We start from the raw sequence: 18,245 nt of genomic DNA on the forward strand, positions 1-18,245 counted from the left end.
TCCCTTGCGGGTTGGAATTGGATCCTTTTTCAAACACCCACCCGGATCCGATAACTGATTCACTATATCAGACAAAGAATAAATACTAACTCAAGCTCTCCAAGAGGAATAAGGTCGAACAGGAGAAGTGCGATAGAGCGGAGCGGAGAGGAGAGGAGAGGGAGATGGATCCACAGTTGAGAGAACTAGGTCAGCTCTTCGGTCGGTTCAAAGCTGCACTTGTGAGGAACGATTTCGATACCTGCAGCAATCTCCTCTCCCAGCTCAAGGTAAGAATTTGTATTTGTTCCTTTTATTTCGGAGATAAAGAAATGAACAAGAAGAGAGATCTGTTCATCCTTCATCTCTATTTGTAAGATTTAGAAGAATAGTTTCTTTTCTTGCTTTTCTTGGTCTTAGGCGTTGGAATAATTCATGGCGGTTTAGGGCATTTTGCTCGTACGATCGAGTTTCGACTTTCTTGTTTCTTGGTTTGGTTTTTTTTTTGTTCTTTTCGTGCTAGAAAGGGAAATGGCATCCGATTCGCAGAAAATTCTGGTAATTCTTTTGCTTCTCTGCTGGTCGTTCTTGATTCCTTGTTCAACACGCTACCACTTTCTTGATCTGTAGGTGCAGTTCTTTCACCATCTCTTTATGCGTGGTAGAAGTTAACTACAAATCCATACGGCTTACCAGCCACGCAGACCAACATGATCCAATCCGTTCACTTATCTGGGGCACTCAATTTAGGTCTACATTTCTATTGAATTTGGGTCGAATTGGGTCAGTGATGACTTAGCTATGATTCATTAAAAATTATCGAATTGGGTCAATTACAGTGGCAGTATTTGGTTTTCTATTTTCAAGGGGGACTTGACTGCGCGTAGGAAGGCGAGCTACCATGTTAAATTCTGTACTTGCTGAAAATATCATGAGTCTTGCAAAGGCACATATTTACTACAGTTTGACCTCCAATGAATAAGGATGCACCTGTGTCCCCGACTTGTGCTCACTGAAGATTATCATGTATACCTTAAGGATGTGCTTTGAATATTTGTTAGCTTGGAAGAACCAAACTATTTGATTACCTGTAATTCTGTTATTGTTTCCCTAAAGCAGGCCATATGGTTTTCATTGCAGGTGCTCTTGACAGAATTTCCTAGCCTTCCTCCATCCTTCCAGCATACGACTAATACTGTTGAGGAGTTGACAATAGCAAGTAAATTTTCAGATTGATCATATATCTTATAGACCTTATTGCTGTTATGCTGTTATAGTTATATCAATACTAATTGATATCAACTCTACATTATATAGTCTTATGCTGTTTCCATTTTATCTAACTCTGGGTTATTCCTGTGTTTCACATCTTACACCTTTAATCCTGGTCTCAGATCTAATTTCTTGATATCATGTTGAAATTTTTTTGTCACGCCTGTTGCATGACCTCAGTGTCTAGTGGTTTAAGTTTATTATACTGGTTAACACAAGGATTCGTTTTTGTTATGTTATTGTTTAGCTAAGAAATTGCAAGATCATAATAATCAAGTTTAATGATGTTGTTTGAATAATTTCAGGGGATGTCTATGAGCATGCTGTTGTTTTGAGTGTCAAGACTGAAGATCAAGAAGCCTTCGAGAGGGATTTCTTTCAGCTGAAACCTTATTATACTGATACATGGTAGCTCAATTTACATTATTTTCCTCAAGTATCATGTAAAAGCTAATCTTCCTTATCTATTTGTGTATGCGGTCCTATTTAGATTCAGATTGTCACTGAATTCTTTATTTTGCCAATAACATAAGAGCCTTTTCAAGATATTGCTTGGTCTGACAAATTATATGCTATATTTTAGATCAAGTATACCCATGCCACGATGACAGATACACTGACCATGAATGCAATAGGTGAGGGAGATGAGAAAGAAGTAGGAAGGTCGTGAAGCATTAGCTTTGGCCCGTCTTATTGGTAGGGAGGGAGGAAGAGTACTAGAGAAGGAACAAGAGGAAAGAGAGTGATAAAAGTGATCCTTGGCATCTGATATGATGTCATCATCCCTGTCAAAGAGGATGCCATGTTGCTAGAATATGGCATCTTTGCCATTACAGAGATACCTCTTCACAGTCTGGGGAAGAAATAGGTTTATCCTAACTCTTCCCCTTGTTTGGAATTGCAGAACGACATGTGCTGCCACTGCTGCTTGACACCATTTTGTCTTGAGTAATACTTAATAAATGGTTTCGGTTTTTGGGCGACCTATGATATATTTAAGTCCAATCCATTAAGACCTAGCTGCACAGATAGTATGCATAATGTGCATATCTGAATACATGTATAGATGACTTTGGCTTCCTTTCTAGTGGATTCAGGACTTAATTTCTTTGTCAAATATCAGAACTGGAGCTATGTGAAGTGATTGTGAACAAAAATAATGCTTGAGATATTTCTCTGCATCAAATGGTGACAGTAAATGTTTTACACTATTAAAAAGATGTAGATCATAAGTAAAAGTCCGTCTGAATGCAACAAACATTTATATGTGGTACAAAAATAGTTTATGTGTGTATGAGTTTATGTATATTAGACTGTTCTGGGTCTATTGAGCTCAAATGCTCTTCTAGCATCTTGTTATCTTGGAATAGGTGACAATTTTATTGGCTCATGTCCTTCAAAATATGAGTGCTTATGCTTTATTTTTTAGATTTCTCCGACTAATGAGGAGCAGGCATTGTTTTTAAAAGGACTGGAAGGTGTGGCATTTAAAAGGTAATGGAGATTGATTATGAAGGAACATAATCTTGAGAGAAAATGGTAATTCAGGAGAATATGGCACTTTGTTAATGCTTTTGGAACTACAAGCCATTATCACTATATTAGGAAATTTTTGAAATTGAGCTATATAATATATATTGGCACTTTACTACCGTAAGATAGATTTATATAGCTTAACAGAGATCTGTTTGGCAGAAAACCAAATTAGCACTTGTTACAAGCATTTGAAATACTTTAGACATGATCAGTGGCAGGCAATCATATATATGAACCACACTATGATAGGAATAACTGGAATGTTGGATGAAAAATTATCTTGAGATAAAGGATAATAATTTGTATTTTTATCTCACATTTAAATTATGTCGGCCTCAAAGGAGAAGAAATTAGTAGTATAGGCTAAATAGTTTGTTCATTCTTTGTTGCTTGATATCCATCGAGTTTCTCTGCGCAATCTAGTATTTGTTGTATTATCAACATTATCTGCATGATTTTGCATTGTTTTCAACCATTTTATGTGTCTTTTTGTAGTGGCATTCTTCCTCCATCACCACAAGAGTACCCAATCTTAGGGCTTAACCTACTGAGGCTTTTGGTACAAAACAGAATAGCAGAATTTCACACTGAATTGGAGCTTCTTCCACCTGGTGCTCTAGAGAATCCTTGTATAAAGCATGCTGTAGAACTGGAGCAGTCATTCATGGAAGGTGCTTACAACCGTGTCTTAATTGCCAGGCGGACTGTACCACATGAAACTTATGTTTATTTCATGGATCTTCTTGCAAAAACTGTGAGGTTAATATCTTGGCCATCCTGTACTATTATTCTTTATTTCAGATTTCAGAAGTATAATCAGAGAGGTTTTACAACCCTCTGACAATTTTGCAGAGATGAAATAGCTGGGTGCAGTGAGAAAGCCTATGGTTATTTGTCAATTAATGATGCAAAGAAGATACTGATGTTCTCGTCTGACCAAGAGATTTTTGAATATATAAATCAGGTACTCATTTGGGCCTTTAATATGGGAACTACTTTTGTCTCTTCATCTTTAAGAATGATTACAGTTTTTTTTTAATTACAAATTAATTTCAGTGGCATTGTATCTCAAATTTAGTTTTCCTGGCTTACAAGGAGTCTCTTCCTTCTAATTTATTGCATAATTAAAGCAATCACTCTTATACTTGGCTCCTTTGTATGTCCACGGGACTCTTTTTCCTGCAAGAAGGATGTAACTGAATGAATGCATTTCTTTTTATGTAGTACAAAAGATTATGGTAATTTCAGTTAAGCATTTGCCACAATATGCTGCAAATGAGCAAATCTATTGAGTTAAGCTTCCCTCGGCTCTCTGCTTAGCTATGCTTTGGAAATGAAGATAGAGGATTTTTATGGTACTAAATACACTTTTTGACGTTTCTTTATTGTTTCACGTTTTCTCAATCCCACTCTGTGTAGAGTAACTTCGTTACCGCAGAAATGTTTCTTTCTCGATAGTATTTCTGCTCTGCAAACACCAACCCCAACCCCAACCCTAATCAATAGCTGTCATCTGTCTTCCCCCTCTAGACTATTTTTTTCAGGGACAAATCTGGACTTCATCAAAGAAGGTTGGTAAACCATTCAGGGGGACTTGCAGAATCCCTGGTAGTTTTCTTTGTTGTCCCGTTCTGCTTTGGCTGTAATATGATATCAATTTATAGATTGACAAGTTGACATCCAGGTTGTACACTAGCTGAATTATATTGTTTGTGAAATCTTGCTGCAAAGCTTTAGATGACAAAGCTGATGAGGTGATTGTTATGGTTGTTCGACTGGCTGATTGCCATCACTTTGTTTATTACTCCTGATGTAACATCAACTGATCATATAGGTTGAAAATCTTATTTCTATGGACAATAGATTCTTTATCTTTGCTGGTCATCTCTGTTGCCATCTCAAATAAGGGGGCAGTCTGATGTCAGTTGCTGTAAAACTATTACTCCGTGTTGGAAACTGCATGGATTTAAGTACCTCTCTTGCATGGTGAACATCTATGCAGGACAACTGATGCACTAATACCTAGTCCTATTATTCCTAATATGGTACTTGTTCATCCACCCGCATCATAATAGTCTATCTAATGATGCTCGTCTTCTAATTTGCTGTTGGCAGGAACACCCTGAGTGGGAAATTAAGGATGGATCTGTTATCTTCCAAAGGGCCAAAGAATCTCAACCCTGCAAGGAAATACCGTCACTGCAACTGATCAACCAAACACTGAGCTATGCTAGAGAGTTGGAGCGCATTGTCTAACAATTGAGGAGCTAGGCATCCTGTTTTCTTTAACCCTGGTGAACTGATCGGTTGTAATATCCCAAGGTGTATTAGATGCTGTTCTACTCTTCCGTGATTCCATGAAGCTCAACAGTCACTCTTGTGTTGCAAATATATCAATCACTCTTCTGATCGCATGTCTTTGGCAGACTAGCGGATTGGAATACTGTGCACTAAGTTGTTTAACCTGCAAATTTTGGTGGTTGTGCTTATCGTTATTACTTATCCTCGGACACTTAATATATCATTGCTTTGTAATGTGTGAAAGGTACTTCGTACAGACGTAACCAGACGGTATATTTATTATCTTCCTTTATTTGATGCAACATAGAAAAGGTACCTGCTGTGCTAGCTATATATCCTGAACAGATCACATATGCCCTCCGTGGAAACAAAGTTAAATGCATATTACATGGGAAGCAGCAATAAGAGGGAAAAAAAGGAGGAAAAAACTATTTGCTCAATAAGATAACGCATAGTTATTGCTCAGACAGCATTGCGCAACAATAGAGATGAGGAGTACGAAACGACGGATAATGATGAGAAATAGATATATCACAGTAATGTCCCACAGCATTCATCGTTTCCATTTTCCCAAATCCAACATTTCTAGAAACTAAGCAACCAAAAACAAATAGGAAGCTGAGAGCCACCACCAAAATTTAATCACATTGGGGAACAACGTACTGCCCTAATACAAACACATTAGAGATTACTCTAGCTTACAATAAATTGCAGCAGATCCAATCCAATCCGATTCAGATACTTCACACTCATTTCAGTCGTGCAGATCTTTTTACATGCAATGCAGAATATATATATAGAGAGATCATGCAAACTTGCGGGCATCTTTCTTAAAAGTTGTTGCAGCAATACTATCCGACAGCCAAGATACACATGCCCGCGCCACAGGAAATTGCCTCCTTGTGTTGACTGTTGAGGACGTCAAAGGGAGCAAAAGAACATACAAAAGCTTGTGCAACACAGCAGTTGTGCTATAAAAATCTCTCCTTTTCTTTTCTTTTTTCTTCTCATTCACGCCTGCATTAAACTCGGTTATACCTTTTACCTAGAGCACGGCAATACAAAATTCGGACGATCCCAGTCTGCCAGACGTAAGAATTTACACAGATTGGCAACATGTCAAGCAAAAGGAACTAAAATTCATCCTTCAGTTTTCGTGGACTTCATCTGTGCCATTGAAGGTGTTGATTTCAGCAACTTCTTCAGCACATCAACGATGCTTGAAAAGGAGGGCCGCTTTCTTGGGTCACTGCATAAGGCGGAGGCAGTAGATATTCTCATTCAGATGATTCACATAATAAATAACAAATACTGCTAATGTTTAACAAATTGAATCAAACAACGTACTATTATCTGTATTATTACAAACAAGCACAATGCAATACTCCTGGAGCAGTAAGTTGTGTCCATTGCCAGAATACCGGTAATTAAGTAGAACAGCATGTAATCAACTTTATCCAACCCAACATACTTAAAATTTGCCATATAGTCCATCCGTCGTTGTTTGGAACAACCATTTTACAATTTACAAACATTACTAACATTCGATGGAAAATACTAATAACCTTAATTCCTTAATTAACCATTAAGTATAAGCCAAAATTGATCCAACAATGCGACTATATCTTGCTGATCTCAAATCTGAGGACCCATGCATATCCTTTGTTGTCATATATTTTCATGAATATCATTAAGTGAACATAATATTTAGCACAGAAAACATGTATCCTTCCACCCTGGCTTCACAATGGAATAGCTATAATTACATCAAAAAGTGGCAGCAGCAACTCTGATCCACTAATTACTCAAGTTATGGAGATTCGAGGATTCACTAGAATACTTCCAATATCTACATCTATGTGATTCAGAACTAAAATACTTCCAGAAGCAATTAATGCAAAGAAACAAAAAAAAAAATTTTTTTTTGACAAAGTTACATCATCTCATCAAAAGCTACTTCTTCATACCCAGAAGCCAATATGAAGTAATAAGAGGACTTACTCATCCCAGCAAGACTCGAGAAGCGCTGCTAATTCCGGACAAGTAACTTCTGGGATTGTGAGCCTTCTGTTCTGAAATGCTACTGCTCCAACTACCTGTGATATTAGTCCATTAAATATCAGAACAAACAAAAAGGCATGTGGTTGAACTTTGTTAAAGAAAGTCATAATGGCACTGATGACGAAGTTTAAAATGAGAACCTAAAGTGGAATTTTAATCAAAACTTGAGAGAGGAATACCTGAGCTGCACTAAGGCCACCCCATGGTTGTTGCATCGTTAGAAGCTCCCATAATATCACTCCAAAACTGTAAACATCAGACTTCTCATTCGATGGTTCACCACGAAGGAACTCTGGGGCCATCCATTCAGGCTGCAAAACGTATTTCACATCAAGATATCTTATCATAATCCAAGGGCGAAAGCTCACTTGAAACTGCAAATAGAAGTGATATCGTCCAATTCTCATCTCACACCATGAATTAAACTTACATCATATAAGAGTCGACAACCATCATAGTATGTCAGTATACAAAAGAATGCCAGCAGTAACACATAAATGGACAGTTGGAATCTATTCACAAACACATGCAATAGGTTTTTGTGCCACTCTTTGTACCAATCAGCATTGACAAAAGCACAGTAAACAGGTACCACCATAATTCAATAATATTGAACCAAAACTTAACATGATACTAAAATCATAGCATAACAATGACCCTTAGATTATAACTGAAATTACCGAATGCTCCAAAACTGAAAAAGTACGGTTACTGCTTTTCATGTGGACCAAAACAGAGTATAATAAAAGACTATGCATGATCCAGTATTTCTAGGCAAATCCAACAGAACATACTTCTTTTTATGGAACAATTTATGCCCTTATCTTGTCCGAGAACTCATGTAAGTCTATCATTCTTTGTACTTTTTTAATAAGAAGAGCTATTAGATACATAGCTGAACTCAAATCATATGCTCAAATAAACATAATAAAGTATGCTTTGAGAACAAAGCCGGACAACATAATAGAAGATGCGTTGAGAACAAAGCTGGTTAAAATAAAATAAAAGAGTGCTCGGAAGACGACCAGTTAGGAAAGAATCAATTTCTTGATGCTAGTGGATTCTACGTTCATACAATGATGACACGTCCAGATATTTCCCTAAAACTGGAAAAGGTCCAGACATAAAGAAAGGAGCAATGTACAAATAATTACATACGCATAAGAATAAGATGAAATCTAAAATTAAAGCATTCTGTTGCAAGACGAAATTTGAAATTCCAGTCAATAGAACACTTCCAATCAAGAAAAGGTAAGCTATTAACTTTCCAGCAGATTGTTAGACAGACAATTAGTTTAATGACATTAAATTGTAATGCTCACCGTTCCAGCAACAGATTTTGATGATATGAATGTATTTGCCTTGAATCTCGACAAGCCAAAGTCACATACCTATCGGCATAATATTGTAAGAAAATAGGGCACAAATGAAGATATAAAAACTTGATAAAGTCGTGATAGATTAACATCTAACCTTTACTGACCAGTTCTTATCTACCAATAAATTCGGAGACTTCAAATCCCAATGCACAATAGGAGGATTAAGACAATGGAGATAATTGATGCCTTTGGCCTGCATATGATGTGTCATCCAATCAAATAATAACTGAAATGATCCAGCCAAAAAAAAAAAATCCTTCACTCACAAATTAGTTTAATAATATACAAACCACGTCTAATGCCATACGCAATCTATGCCTTCTGTCCAAAATTTCTCTACCAGATGCTCTATTTATGAGACGGAAAAGACTTCCCCTGCTTCCAATAGTGTGAAACCTCAGTAAAAGGACCAGTAATCTAAAGTAGAAAAGATTCTCACTAAGCGAAGGAACATTTCCCGAGTTACCTTGGCAGATATTCCGTCACTATTGACAGGTGTGGGCTCTTCGTGACTGCACCCATAAATAGGACAACATTTGGATGACGGACAAGTTTCATTATTGCAACCTGGAGGTGAACATAACACATATTCAAGTTGTAGGAGATCAGTCCTAGCAATAATTGATAAGCTCATCTCACCAGAGGTGCTTTTGCATTAATATGACAAATTAGAATTGCAGCTATGATCCTTTCTATTTGCTTTTAGTCATCATGTTATTATAGGTGAAGATAATCCATTACTGCATCCTGAAGGTGATTGCCATTTATAATAACTAATAACATTTATTTCCGCATTAAATGATGGGAAGAATTTTATGAAGATTATACATATCCTTGATACTTCCACTGACCTAGCAAAATTGTATGCTGAACATCTTATTCCTGCAGATACCTGTATATAAACTCCTTTCAGATTATTCTGAATGTCATCTTTAGTAAAGTAGGTTTCCAGATAAAGCAGGAGAATACAGTCCTAACAAAATGAACTTGTCTATCTCATGCCCAAGTGGATTTAAATAGTAATGAGTCTCGAGGAAAAAGGCCAGGATTACTTGAATGAAGTAATCAATTGAATCTTCAATAAGTTACGAATCATCCATTCTCCGTACCTATAACAGACACTCCTATTTAGCCCATGTCTGTCCTCCCTTAGGCTATGCTAGTCCCACAATTGCATCGGAATGTATCCTTTTGGGCTCACAAAATAGATATAGAATTTGGCATAAGGATTACATGAGGTGTAACAAATAACAGTTATGTCACTTTGAAAAAGAATGGATAATTGCATAAGAATCCCAATCTTTGTCACAATGTTTCATCATTCCTATTATGATTCAGAATTTTGTTAATTACTCTAGTAATAGGAATCAAAACTATGGCTGCCAAGTGCTGTCCACTTAAGATAATAAGTCTCCATTAAGGTAATAAGGTACTAAGATAGTCCACTGCTGTCCATCTTGGGTCTCCTACCAAGGTGGTTCACCATGGCCCATGGTGCATCATTCCAGTTCTTTCTCTCTCTTGCTCCAGTTAAGGGTCAAAGTAGGCTACAGAAGTGCCTCACACTGAAACGGAAGATATCACCTTCGGGAAGGGGGGAACATGTAATCATCCATGGAAGAGCAGTATGTAGAGATTTATAAAATTAGAACCATTTCCATTATCGATTAAGGAAATTGAAGGTTTCTTGACCAGCTTCTTTATAAAGCAAAATAAAATGAAAGCAACATGTTCATGGCCTCCATAACCTGGGTCCTGGGATACAAGAAGACGGCTATATTGATTAATCATTTTGATCCCATGATACGATATTGATAGTCAATAAACTATTGCACAGCATGTTTGCTCGCAGTTAATCGAGAACTTGTAAGTAATTCATTCACGAAACATGTTTGACCTTATAAATTTGACTGCATTATGGATCATAGAATAGAGTTGTCATATTTAAGTTGATAAAAGACTTGAATGGACTGATATCTGCAAAAGCTACATAAGTCAAATAAGATTGAAATTTTGAAATTGTTAATTATATAGTTCTTATACAGTAAGATTAAAATTATATGCATGATCTATTCTACTTCTTAGACTTTTTAATGACTAATTACTAGATCTTATAATAATGATATTCCAACTATCAATTGTCATTTAACAATGCATGAAAAGTGGGATAATTCTCCTTAGACCCCTTGAATTATTATTGTTTTCATATACACTTTCTGAATTTTTTTATTACTCATATACACCCTCCGAATTAAGAAAAATATTTACATATATCTCCTTAAACTAAAAAAATAAAAACTATATGGATCTGATTAAAAAAAAAGTTTAAAAAGTGTATTTGGGAGGTCTAACTGAAATTATCCAAAAAAATACTTACATGTGATGTCCAAAGTCCAAACATTATCAAGTGACAACAGATCAGTTTGGTATTAGTTTCTTTTTAGTGAATCATTAAGGTTAATGACTGCAAAATAATATTTCTTCCATTACAAGAACAAAGATCAAGAGTGAAAAAGTACAAACTAAAGAGATTAATCTGCAGAAAAGGTCATGAGTTTGCTCCTTTCAAGAATAAGTAAATATAAGAACATCATCAGAGTCAACTTGATTGTATAATTTGTTACCTCTCTCAGAAATTCCTTGATTTGATCCTCATGAAAATCTTGATCAATAAGAACCTTCACAGCAACATCCTACAGATAGTACACTTTGTTATTTATGTGTTACACAGAATCCTGAGTTCAGCTCGGAAAAAATAAAAGATCCAAGACAACAAGGAAACACCAAGATGAATACTTGAGTCATTTGCTTATACTTACTCCAAATTGCAGTGTAACATTGTTAAGTATATGTTTCTGTTTGCTTTTTCTACTTCAGTGACTAAATGGAAGAAATTCGTATATGCAGACTGATAAAGAGAGTGCTATGCATAGGCCTATGAATGTGCTACCTTCTTTGAGTCTCATTTTACTCCAGGAATCTCATGATAGAAAATGGAACTTCCAGTCTTCTACATTTAACAACACTATAAAATAAGAAAATACTGTTGTAGATTCATATAGTAACCACAGCTGTCTCCTTTCAACTGCACTGATTGAAGCATAGACAAGAGTGGATGTCAAAGTCAATTGAAAAGGAAACACATAAAGGCAAACTATTGGACCATAAGGTTCCACCAAAGTGCCATCCATAATATATTTAGTAATATCTCTTGGATTCTGCACCTGGCATCATGTACTGCTAATCAATTCTTTGTATTATGTGAAGCTAGAGTCGTATGGACTATGGATTCTTTCAGTAGGATAAAGCATGCCAGTCAGCTGGCTGAATAGCTAAACCTATTAGACAACAGCTAATTACACACTCTAAAAACCAGGAAAGCAGCTGCATCATGATAGCACGCACATCATGTGAACATTTTCCCTTTCAATGTACAGTACATAAACTATATATCTGCATAACTTAAATGGGTGGCATCAAATGCACTAAGTGACTTAATTTTGATACCAAAAGAATTAAGTATTTACAGATCCATGCCATTCAGCATGATAGACGGTCCCAAACGAGCCTGTGGAGCAAATAAGTAGAATTATGGTTAGATATGAAAATCGTAGCATGGATTGCCAAATAGAGTAAGAAAGTAATAATATCATGACCACAGAGGAAGACAGACCAGCTCCAATGCGTTCCTTGATATCCAACTCATCCCATGATATCTCAAGCCAATCCATTGCAAGAGATGGCTCAAGAGTCAAGTATCTAGGTATACTGACATTCTGATGGCTCCCTCTGCTCCCAACCTTGTCACTAGTGTCTACTGATCTCAATTGCCTAGGTACTTCTATTTCAGACAGGTTATTCCACTTCTTTGTCAACTGACTACGGCCTGAGACTGCACCTTCTTTACATGATACTTGGATGGAATTCATCTCTCCAGGTCCAATATCAATAGAGTCTCTTGCAAATAGATCCAGTACACCTGAAATGAATATTCAGGTCAGTAATGAAGAATTAAAAAATTGTATAAAATAAGGATATGACAAATACGATAACACCGACATAACAAATCTTCAAAAGATAATGTGTGATACAAACTAAATATAGTTCCAATATACCAAGTTTCGATTCCGATTCTTTAACAAGAGAACCACATATATACATGTTCAGATACATGAGTAAACCCAAATAAAACAAACACCAACAAGATAAACATTGTAATTTGAATTCTAGAATATTCCTTCAATACATATATACCCGACATATGGGCAACCTCAGACTCCTCCCCTCGTGCTTCCTGTGCCCAGTTGCTCCAAATCCAACATACCACAGATCTCTAGACCATAACAAAGAACACCAGCGAAATTTAAATTTACCAATTCTATTTCCACAATTTCCCCAGGCCAGATGTCTAGCACCGACTTTTACTTCCCAACCTCAATCACTCTCCTGTTCAAAATCTACCCAACCCAAAGCATTACACAACTTTGACAAGAGATACAAAATATATATAGGAGTTCTCAATAATTAAATATAAGAAGTAGGGAAAAAAGGTCCCTATAGATCATAATAATCATCACAGTAACAACTATTAAGTATATGCTCCCTTCAAGTTCATAAACCATAATCGAATAATATCCAAGCTCAATATCTAACATTAAAATATCACCACACCTAAGTAAAGAATAAAGCCTCTTTTAGGGTGTGTTTGGTTATAGGATTGAACAAGGGGGGATATGTCATCTCTAGACTTAATCCCAAGGGATAACATATCCCTTGGGATTATTAATCCCATATTCTAAATTTATGTCATTATTTGGTTTATACGGACTATATATGAGATAACTAAATAAAATTACATTATTTTATTTGATAAAAAAAATTAATAACGTCCATTATTATTTTAAACTAATGTTGATCATCTCAAACTTAAATTATATCATTAAATTATATCATGTTAATTATCAAAATTAATCACATGCAATTCAAAATAATTGAATTAAAACTAAAAGTAATAGAAATAATAGAATAAAGTTAATATAAACATGCTTAATAATAAAAAATAAAAATGTAAACCTTTATAATGTAGCAATACTTCAAATAAATATAAAATATAAAGATAATATATATATATATATATAAATTTATTATTTATTATATAAGGATAATAAAACAATAAGACCCTTATGCGCTCACTTGGGATATATAATCGCACCCCATAGGTAGGCCTCTTTTGAGAGATATGGCATCCCATCCAGCTTCCTAATCCTGTATATTATTTTCATACCAAAAATTGAAGATGCTCCGATAATCATCAAAATTAATCACTAAAGGCAATTCTCTATCAAAATAACTTTACTAAGGTAATAGAAAAGGCCAAATTTATGCACAAATTAGAACTGCTCTAGCACATTCACTTTTCTTGGCAATGCATTCAACAAAAAGGTGCAATCTCACAGAACTTTGCAAGACCAACAGAAATTGTTTTTGAGTCATTGAACTTCTAATGTCTCTAAGATTGAAATAAGAATATGTGGACAAACCCCTCATCTCCAAGAGCGAAGTTGAAGCTAGTTCCAAGCTTATAGGAAATAAAGTTGGCAGCAATACAGTATCTCCACAATGCTATGATTATGCTAGAATACTAGGGACTTCTTGCTGAGATTTCAGAGTAAGGTACCTTTATGATCTCCAATCAGCATCCGGTTCCATGAAATCTCCGGAATATAAGTATTTTTAGAACCCGTTAGATGCGAAAGTTGGAAAGGTGACGGTACACAGGAAAGTAACTGGCCATTGATCGATGAATCTGGATCATAGATATTTCCCGGTTCTCCAACAAGATCTACTACATACTCCCTGTTGGAGATTACATGTACAAAAATAATAATAACTGATCACGAATTTCACAAATATATACATATGTCCATGCTCATTAACAAACACAATTAATCAACCTCAACGTCAAGTCCATCATCAAAATCACGACAAGTTTATGTGCAAATTAAGGTCCTAATCATGTCTACAAGGCCCTCACGAGCTTGCAGTTCAAAAGCATTTGACTCTCAATTTTCACTCAAAAGCATTTGGCTTTTCAGAACTGCCAGATGAAACAGCTGGTTCTCTTAATCTTTTATCTTTAGCAAAAATCAAAATGGGATAAGAAAATGAAAGGGGAAAAGTTAGACATTCATAGTTAATATGTGAAGCAATAACAGACCCCATGGACCACAGATTGCAAAGAATTCTTCTTCTAACATGTTATCAACATGCATAACAGAATATAAACCTGAAGATTTGATCAGCATCTGTATCCTGCCTACATGTTCATCTCAATGATAAAAACCCAGAAAGAGAGAACTATGAACCCGATTGAAGTCAGAGATCATTCTAAGAAAGAAGTAAGAGTGACTGAAATAATCTCGAGCGACATGTTAGTCCAGGTGCAGATAAGGTTCTAAACTCTAAAGCCTGCAAGCATATGGAACCAGCCAGGTGACTCTTTGTAGATCTAACACAAGAAACGTGAACATGAAATTGCACAAGTCATACTTCAAACTATATTTAGAACAATTCAAACTGATATGCAAGTGAAAAAAGAAAACCATTAAAAAAATTCTGCTACTTTTCATTATTTTCTATTATTTTGTGAATTCTTTCGTTATTCCTAAGAACACTTCTAATATTTCTAAGTTCTTCTATATATATAAGAAAAAACTGAAACCAGCAGAAAATCTGAGAACATCTTATGGATCATGACCAAAATGCAACTAAAATCAGAACTTTAAACCATGGTTCAAACAAATTGGCATTTTGGGAGATTAAATGTCAAAGAACTGAAGTCAAGAGAACACTCAACTATGATACACCCCACATTTAGTTCATCTCATAGTTTACACTTTAAACTACAGAAATCTTTTAGAACATATAGATAACCCAACAACATGAAAACCACAAAACAGAGAACAACAAACCACACACACAGGCATGACCACACACATGCACCGATTCACACAAGGAAAATAACGTGAAGGAAATCAGTCGACATTCAGAAAAGGCCAGCCAGTAAGATATGTTCTTTTCTCTATGAACACAGGAACTTAAAATATAAGATAATGTGCAAAAATAAGAAGATGAGGATAAGAAACCTTCCTCAAGAATCTCCTCTTTTCATCAACTTTAACAAGGCATGAAGAACGATGTGCTGAAGAACAGTATTTGCAGCCTTGAGCTATCCTACATGGCAGACCTATTAGATCAGCGAGCTCCTGCATTTTCGAGGACATAGTGTAAGAGAATCAAAGATAAGAGCTACATGGATATTTACAAATGGCACAAACTGGACAGAAGCAAAAAGGTATTTATCATCCATCGACTCAACCTTAGTTCCAAAGAAATTTACATGATATCAGTATGTTCCACACGTTATATGTAACTACAATCATCGGTACAAAAGCCCCTTCATACACAATTCTCCCATTATTTTACTACCCATAATAGTGTTAAGAGAAGGCCCGGCTCCAAGTTGTTTACCTCGTGGCAAATTGACAATTTATTATATATTATATATAAATGATATAACTAACTGACCACATATTGTGAAGTGAGGGGGATCAAATATGGGTCACATGTTGGACCAGCGCATTGTGATATAACATACCTTGAAAAGGATAGCACGATGCCTACAAAAGCCGACAGCTAAGCTCCCAATAGGGACAACAATGCACTGTTGTTGCCTCCTCAATTGTTTGCTACGTGATTTCCATTGTCTATATAGATCTCCATCCTCTGATTTCAATGGACCCCTTCAAACTCACAAAGCAAATTACTCAGACTCAACAGAAGAACTTTAAAATATCAAAGCAATCTGTAACTACATATCATGGACATACCCCATGAAGTCAGAAACGAGTCTAGCAAGCTTTTCAATAAGATATAAGGTTATTCCTGAGGCATGATAAGACTCCAGTGCTATTTTTTCAAGCTCAATAAGGCCAGAATCAACATATTTGTCGACAAGAACAACTTCCACTGAAGACTCACTAGGAGCAACCTCCCTAAGAGCTCTTAATGTGGGCAATCGTCTTCCTTCCTTTGGCTCATTGCACATTTCCCACAGGTATGGGTCCATACCTAGAATGCTGTAGAATCCATGGGTTATCTTATCTGAAAATGATAGGCAACCATTGACCTGCAAACCAAAAAAAAAAAATGTTTAGCATATTAAACAGCAGACTGGCATACGCATCTAAGGGGTCTCCTAGCATTGTGGATGTCCTTAATCATCAACAAGGAATTGATCGCCAAGTCTCTTTAAGTAAAGTCACTTGGGCCTTATGAGTTCGTTCAGTAAGGTGATTCTCTAAAAGCTCAAAGAAGATGTTAGGTGGTAGATGAAATACCAGGCAATAATGGACTTCATACGGATAGGTGGGTACGAGCAAAAAAGAAAAAGGAAAGCAAGATAAAATCTCTACATGTCCAAGTCCCTCACAACAGCACGAAGTTCTTGCCGACCTTTATACTTCACTCTCTAATACCCATTTGGATCCAGGTATAGGGTTCTACCCGGAAGGATTTATATCAATGCCATCTCAATTTCATAATCCCAATTTGAAAAGTCACGCAAGTCAAACGCTCTCTGCTTATCAGAAATATGTAAGATAAGATTGTATCAAAGGGGAAAAAATCCAATTTTGGCACGAAAACCGTTTTTAGAAGAACATACCCACAGTCGATAAGAGACAGCTTCCGAATCCGACGCGACTATGGAAATCTCCCTTGCTCCCTCCTGTATCATTTGCGGCTGGTCCGCCAAGAACGCCTGCGAGGTGAGCCGCATCGCGAGTGACAGCTGCAAGTAGTAGCCCTCCGTCGCCCTCTGCGCCCAACTCCGGTCCATCCTCGTCTCCTCCTCCCTCACATCTTTCTCTACATCAAACACCCCCAAAGCCGACCCCGTACCCTCCCCGGTCACCGTCGACCCGGAGAACCCACTCCCCTCCACCGTAAACAAGCTCCCGCCATAGCTACTACTCCCACTCGGCAGCCGCTGTAGCGGCAATGAGCTCCTCTCGAACTCATCGATCATATTCCCATCCAAACCCTTCGACTCCAGCAAAGGGCGGCTCCCCTCATCCTCCGCGAACCCTAGCCTCGACGACGTAAACCCTAATCCCAAACGGCTACAAGAGCGATCGGATCGCAACTGGGGATCCAAATTTACGTTATGGTTGCGACGTCTGTGAGGCATCGTCACGGGCCTCACGGGGGTCACGGGGCGATGGCGGAGGATCCCTCCGCATCGCTCGATGGCGAAACCCTCTCTCCAGGACGGCGCAAACTCTAGCCCACCGATCCAGAACAGAGGAGAAAGGGAAAAGGATAGAAAATTAGGGTTTCGCGGCGGTGAAGAGATCCGAAGGAAGACAAAGGAACTGGACGTGGGAGGAGGAGGACGAGGAGGGAGAGGTATATAATGCCATGGCGGTGGAGAATTGAATAAAGATTTAAGCGCGAGAGACTAACATGTACCGGGCTCAGATGCCTATCGGGGTATGAGGGAGTGACACGTGGAGTTGAGAGAGTTCAGGTGGCGACACGTCATCGCGGGTTTTTGTAATTTTTTTATTTGCTTACGGCGGGAATAGTACATTAGTCGTTACTAACGACTTCGTTTTCTCTTTTTTTTTGGATTTTTACATAATTGCCACTGACTTT

General features: G+C 37.0%; 2 protein-coding genes across 3 annotated transcripts; one reads left to right on the top strand and one right to left on the bottom strand.

Annotated features, from left to right (window-relative positions):
• The first annotated feature begins 85 nt into the window (after positions 1-85).
• Positions 86-5,370, top strand: LOC140794052 (26S proteasome non-ATPase regulatory subunit 8 homolog A-like). Its single transcript, XM_073145861.1, has 6 exons — positions 86-269; positions 1,120-1,198; positions 1,557-1,659; positions 3,283-3,546; positions 3,640-3,751; positions 4,903-5,370. The coding sequence occupies exons 1-6, from the start codon at positions 165-167 to the stop codon at positions 5,041-5,043; spliced, it is 804 nt and encodes a 267-aa protein (XP_073001962.1). The 5' UTR covers positions 86-164; the 3' UTR covers positions 5,044-5,370.
• A 214-nt stretch (positions 5,371-5,584) lies between these two features.
• On the bottom strand, positions 5,585-17,958 carry LOC140794051 (serine/threonine-protein kinase CTR1). Of its 2 annotated transcripts, none has more exons than XM_073145860.1 (15): positions 17,254-17,958; positions 16,418-16,716; positions 16,186-16,330; positions 15,674-15,793; positions 14,206-14,380; positions 12,202-12,507; positions 12,056-12,096; positions 11,153-11,221; positions 8,995-9,095; positions 8,819-8,903; positions 8,623-8,721; positions 8,472-8,540; positions 7,329-7,460; positions 7,090-7,184; positions 5,585-6,337 (listed from the first exon to the last, which is right to left on the bottom strand). In XM_073145860.1, exons 1-15 carry the CDS (start codon positions 17,776-17,778, stop codon positions 6,229-6,231), a joined length of 2,370 nt encoding a protein of 789 aa, XP_073001961.1. In that variant the 5' UTR covers positions 17,779-17,958; the 3' UTR covers positions 5,585-6,228. The 2 variants fall into 2 exon arrangements, 1 of the variants encoding a protein (XP_073001961.1); XR_012110053.1 differs by having other exon boundaries at positions 5,700-6,337; positions 8,633-8,721; positions 17,254-17,918.
• Between the last annotated feature and the right edge of the window lie 287 nt (positions 17,959-18,245).

This window comes from Typha latifolia, chromosome 8, assembly GCF_019914945.1.
Source record: "Typha latifolia isolate L0001 chromosome 8, TyphaL0001v2, whole genome shotgun sequence".
Classification (NCBI taxonomy): domain Eukaryota; kingdom Viridiplantae; phylum Streptophyta; class Magnoliopsida; order Poales; family Typhaceae; genus Typha; species Typha latifolia.

What these genes read in the sequence shown, in the direction of transcription:
- LOC140794051 (XM_073145860.1), bottom strand. Translation starts at nt 17,778, where the DNA reads ATGCCTCACAGACGTCGCAACCATAACGTAAATTTGGATCCCCAGTTG. An exon ending in CAAGGAACGCATTGGAGCTG is followed by an intron (nt 12,097 to 12,201) that starts GTCTGTCTTCCT and finishes TTTGCTCCACAG; the next exon opens with GCTCGTTTGGGACCGTCTAT. An exon ending in TCAAGGAATTTCTGAGAGAG is followed by an intron (nt 9,096 to 11,152) that starts GTAACAAATTAT and finishes GTTCACCTCCAG; the next exon opens with GTTGCAATAATGAAACTTGT.
- LOC140794052 (XM_073145861.1), top strand. Translation starts at nt 165, where the DNA reads ATGGATCCACAGTTGAGAGAACTAGGTCAGCTCTTCGGTCGGTTCAAA. An exon ending in TGAGGAGTTGACAATAGCAA is followed by an intron (nt 1,199 to 1,556) that starts GTAAATTTTCAG and finishes GAATAATTTCAG; the next exon opens with GGGATGTCTATGAGCATGCT. An exon ending in CTTCTTGCAAAAACTGTGAG is followed by an intron (nt 3,547 to 3,639) that starts GTTAATATCTTG and finishes ACAATTTTGCAG; the next exon opens with AGATGAAATAGCTGGGTGCA.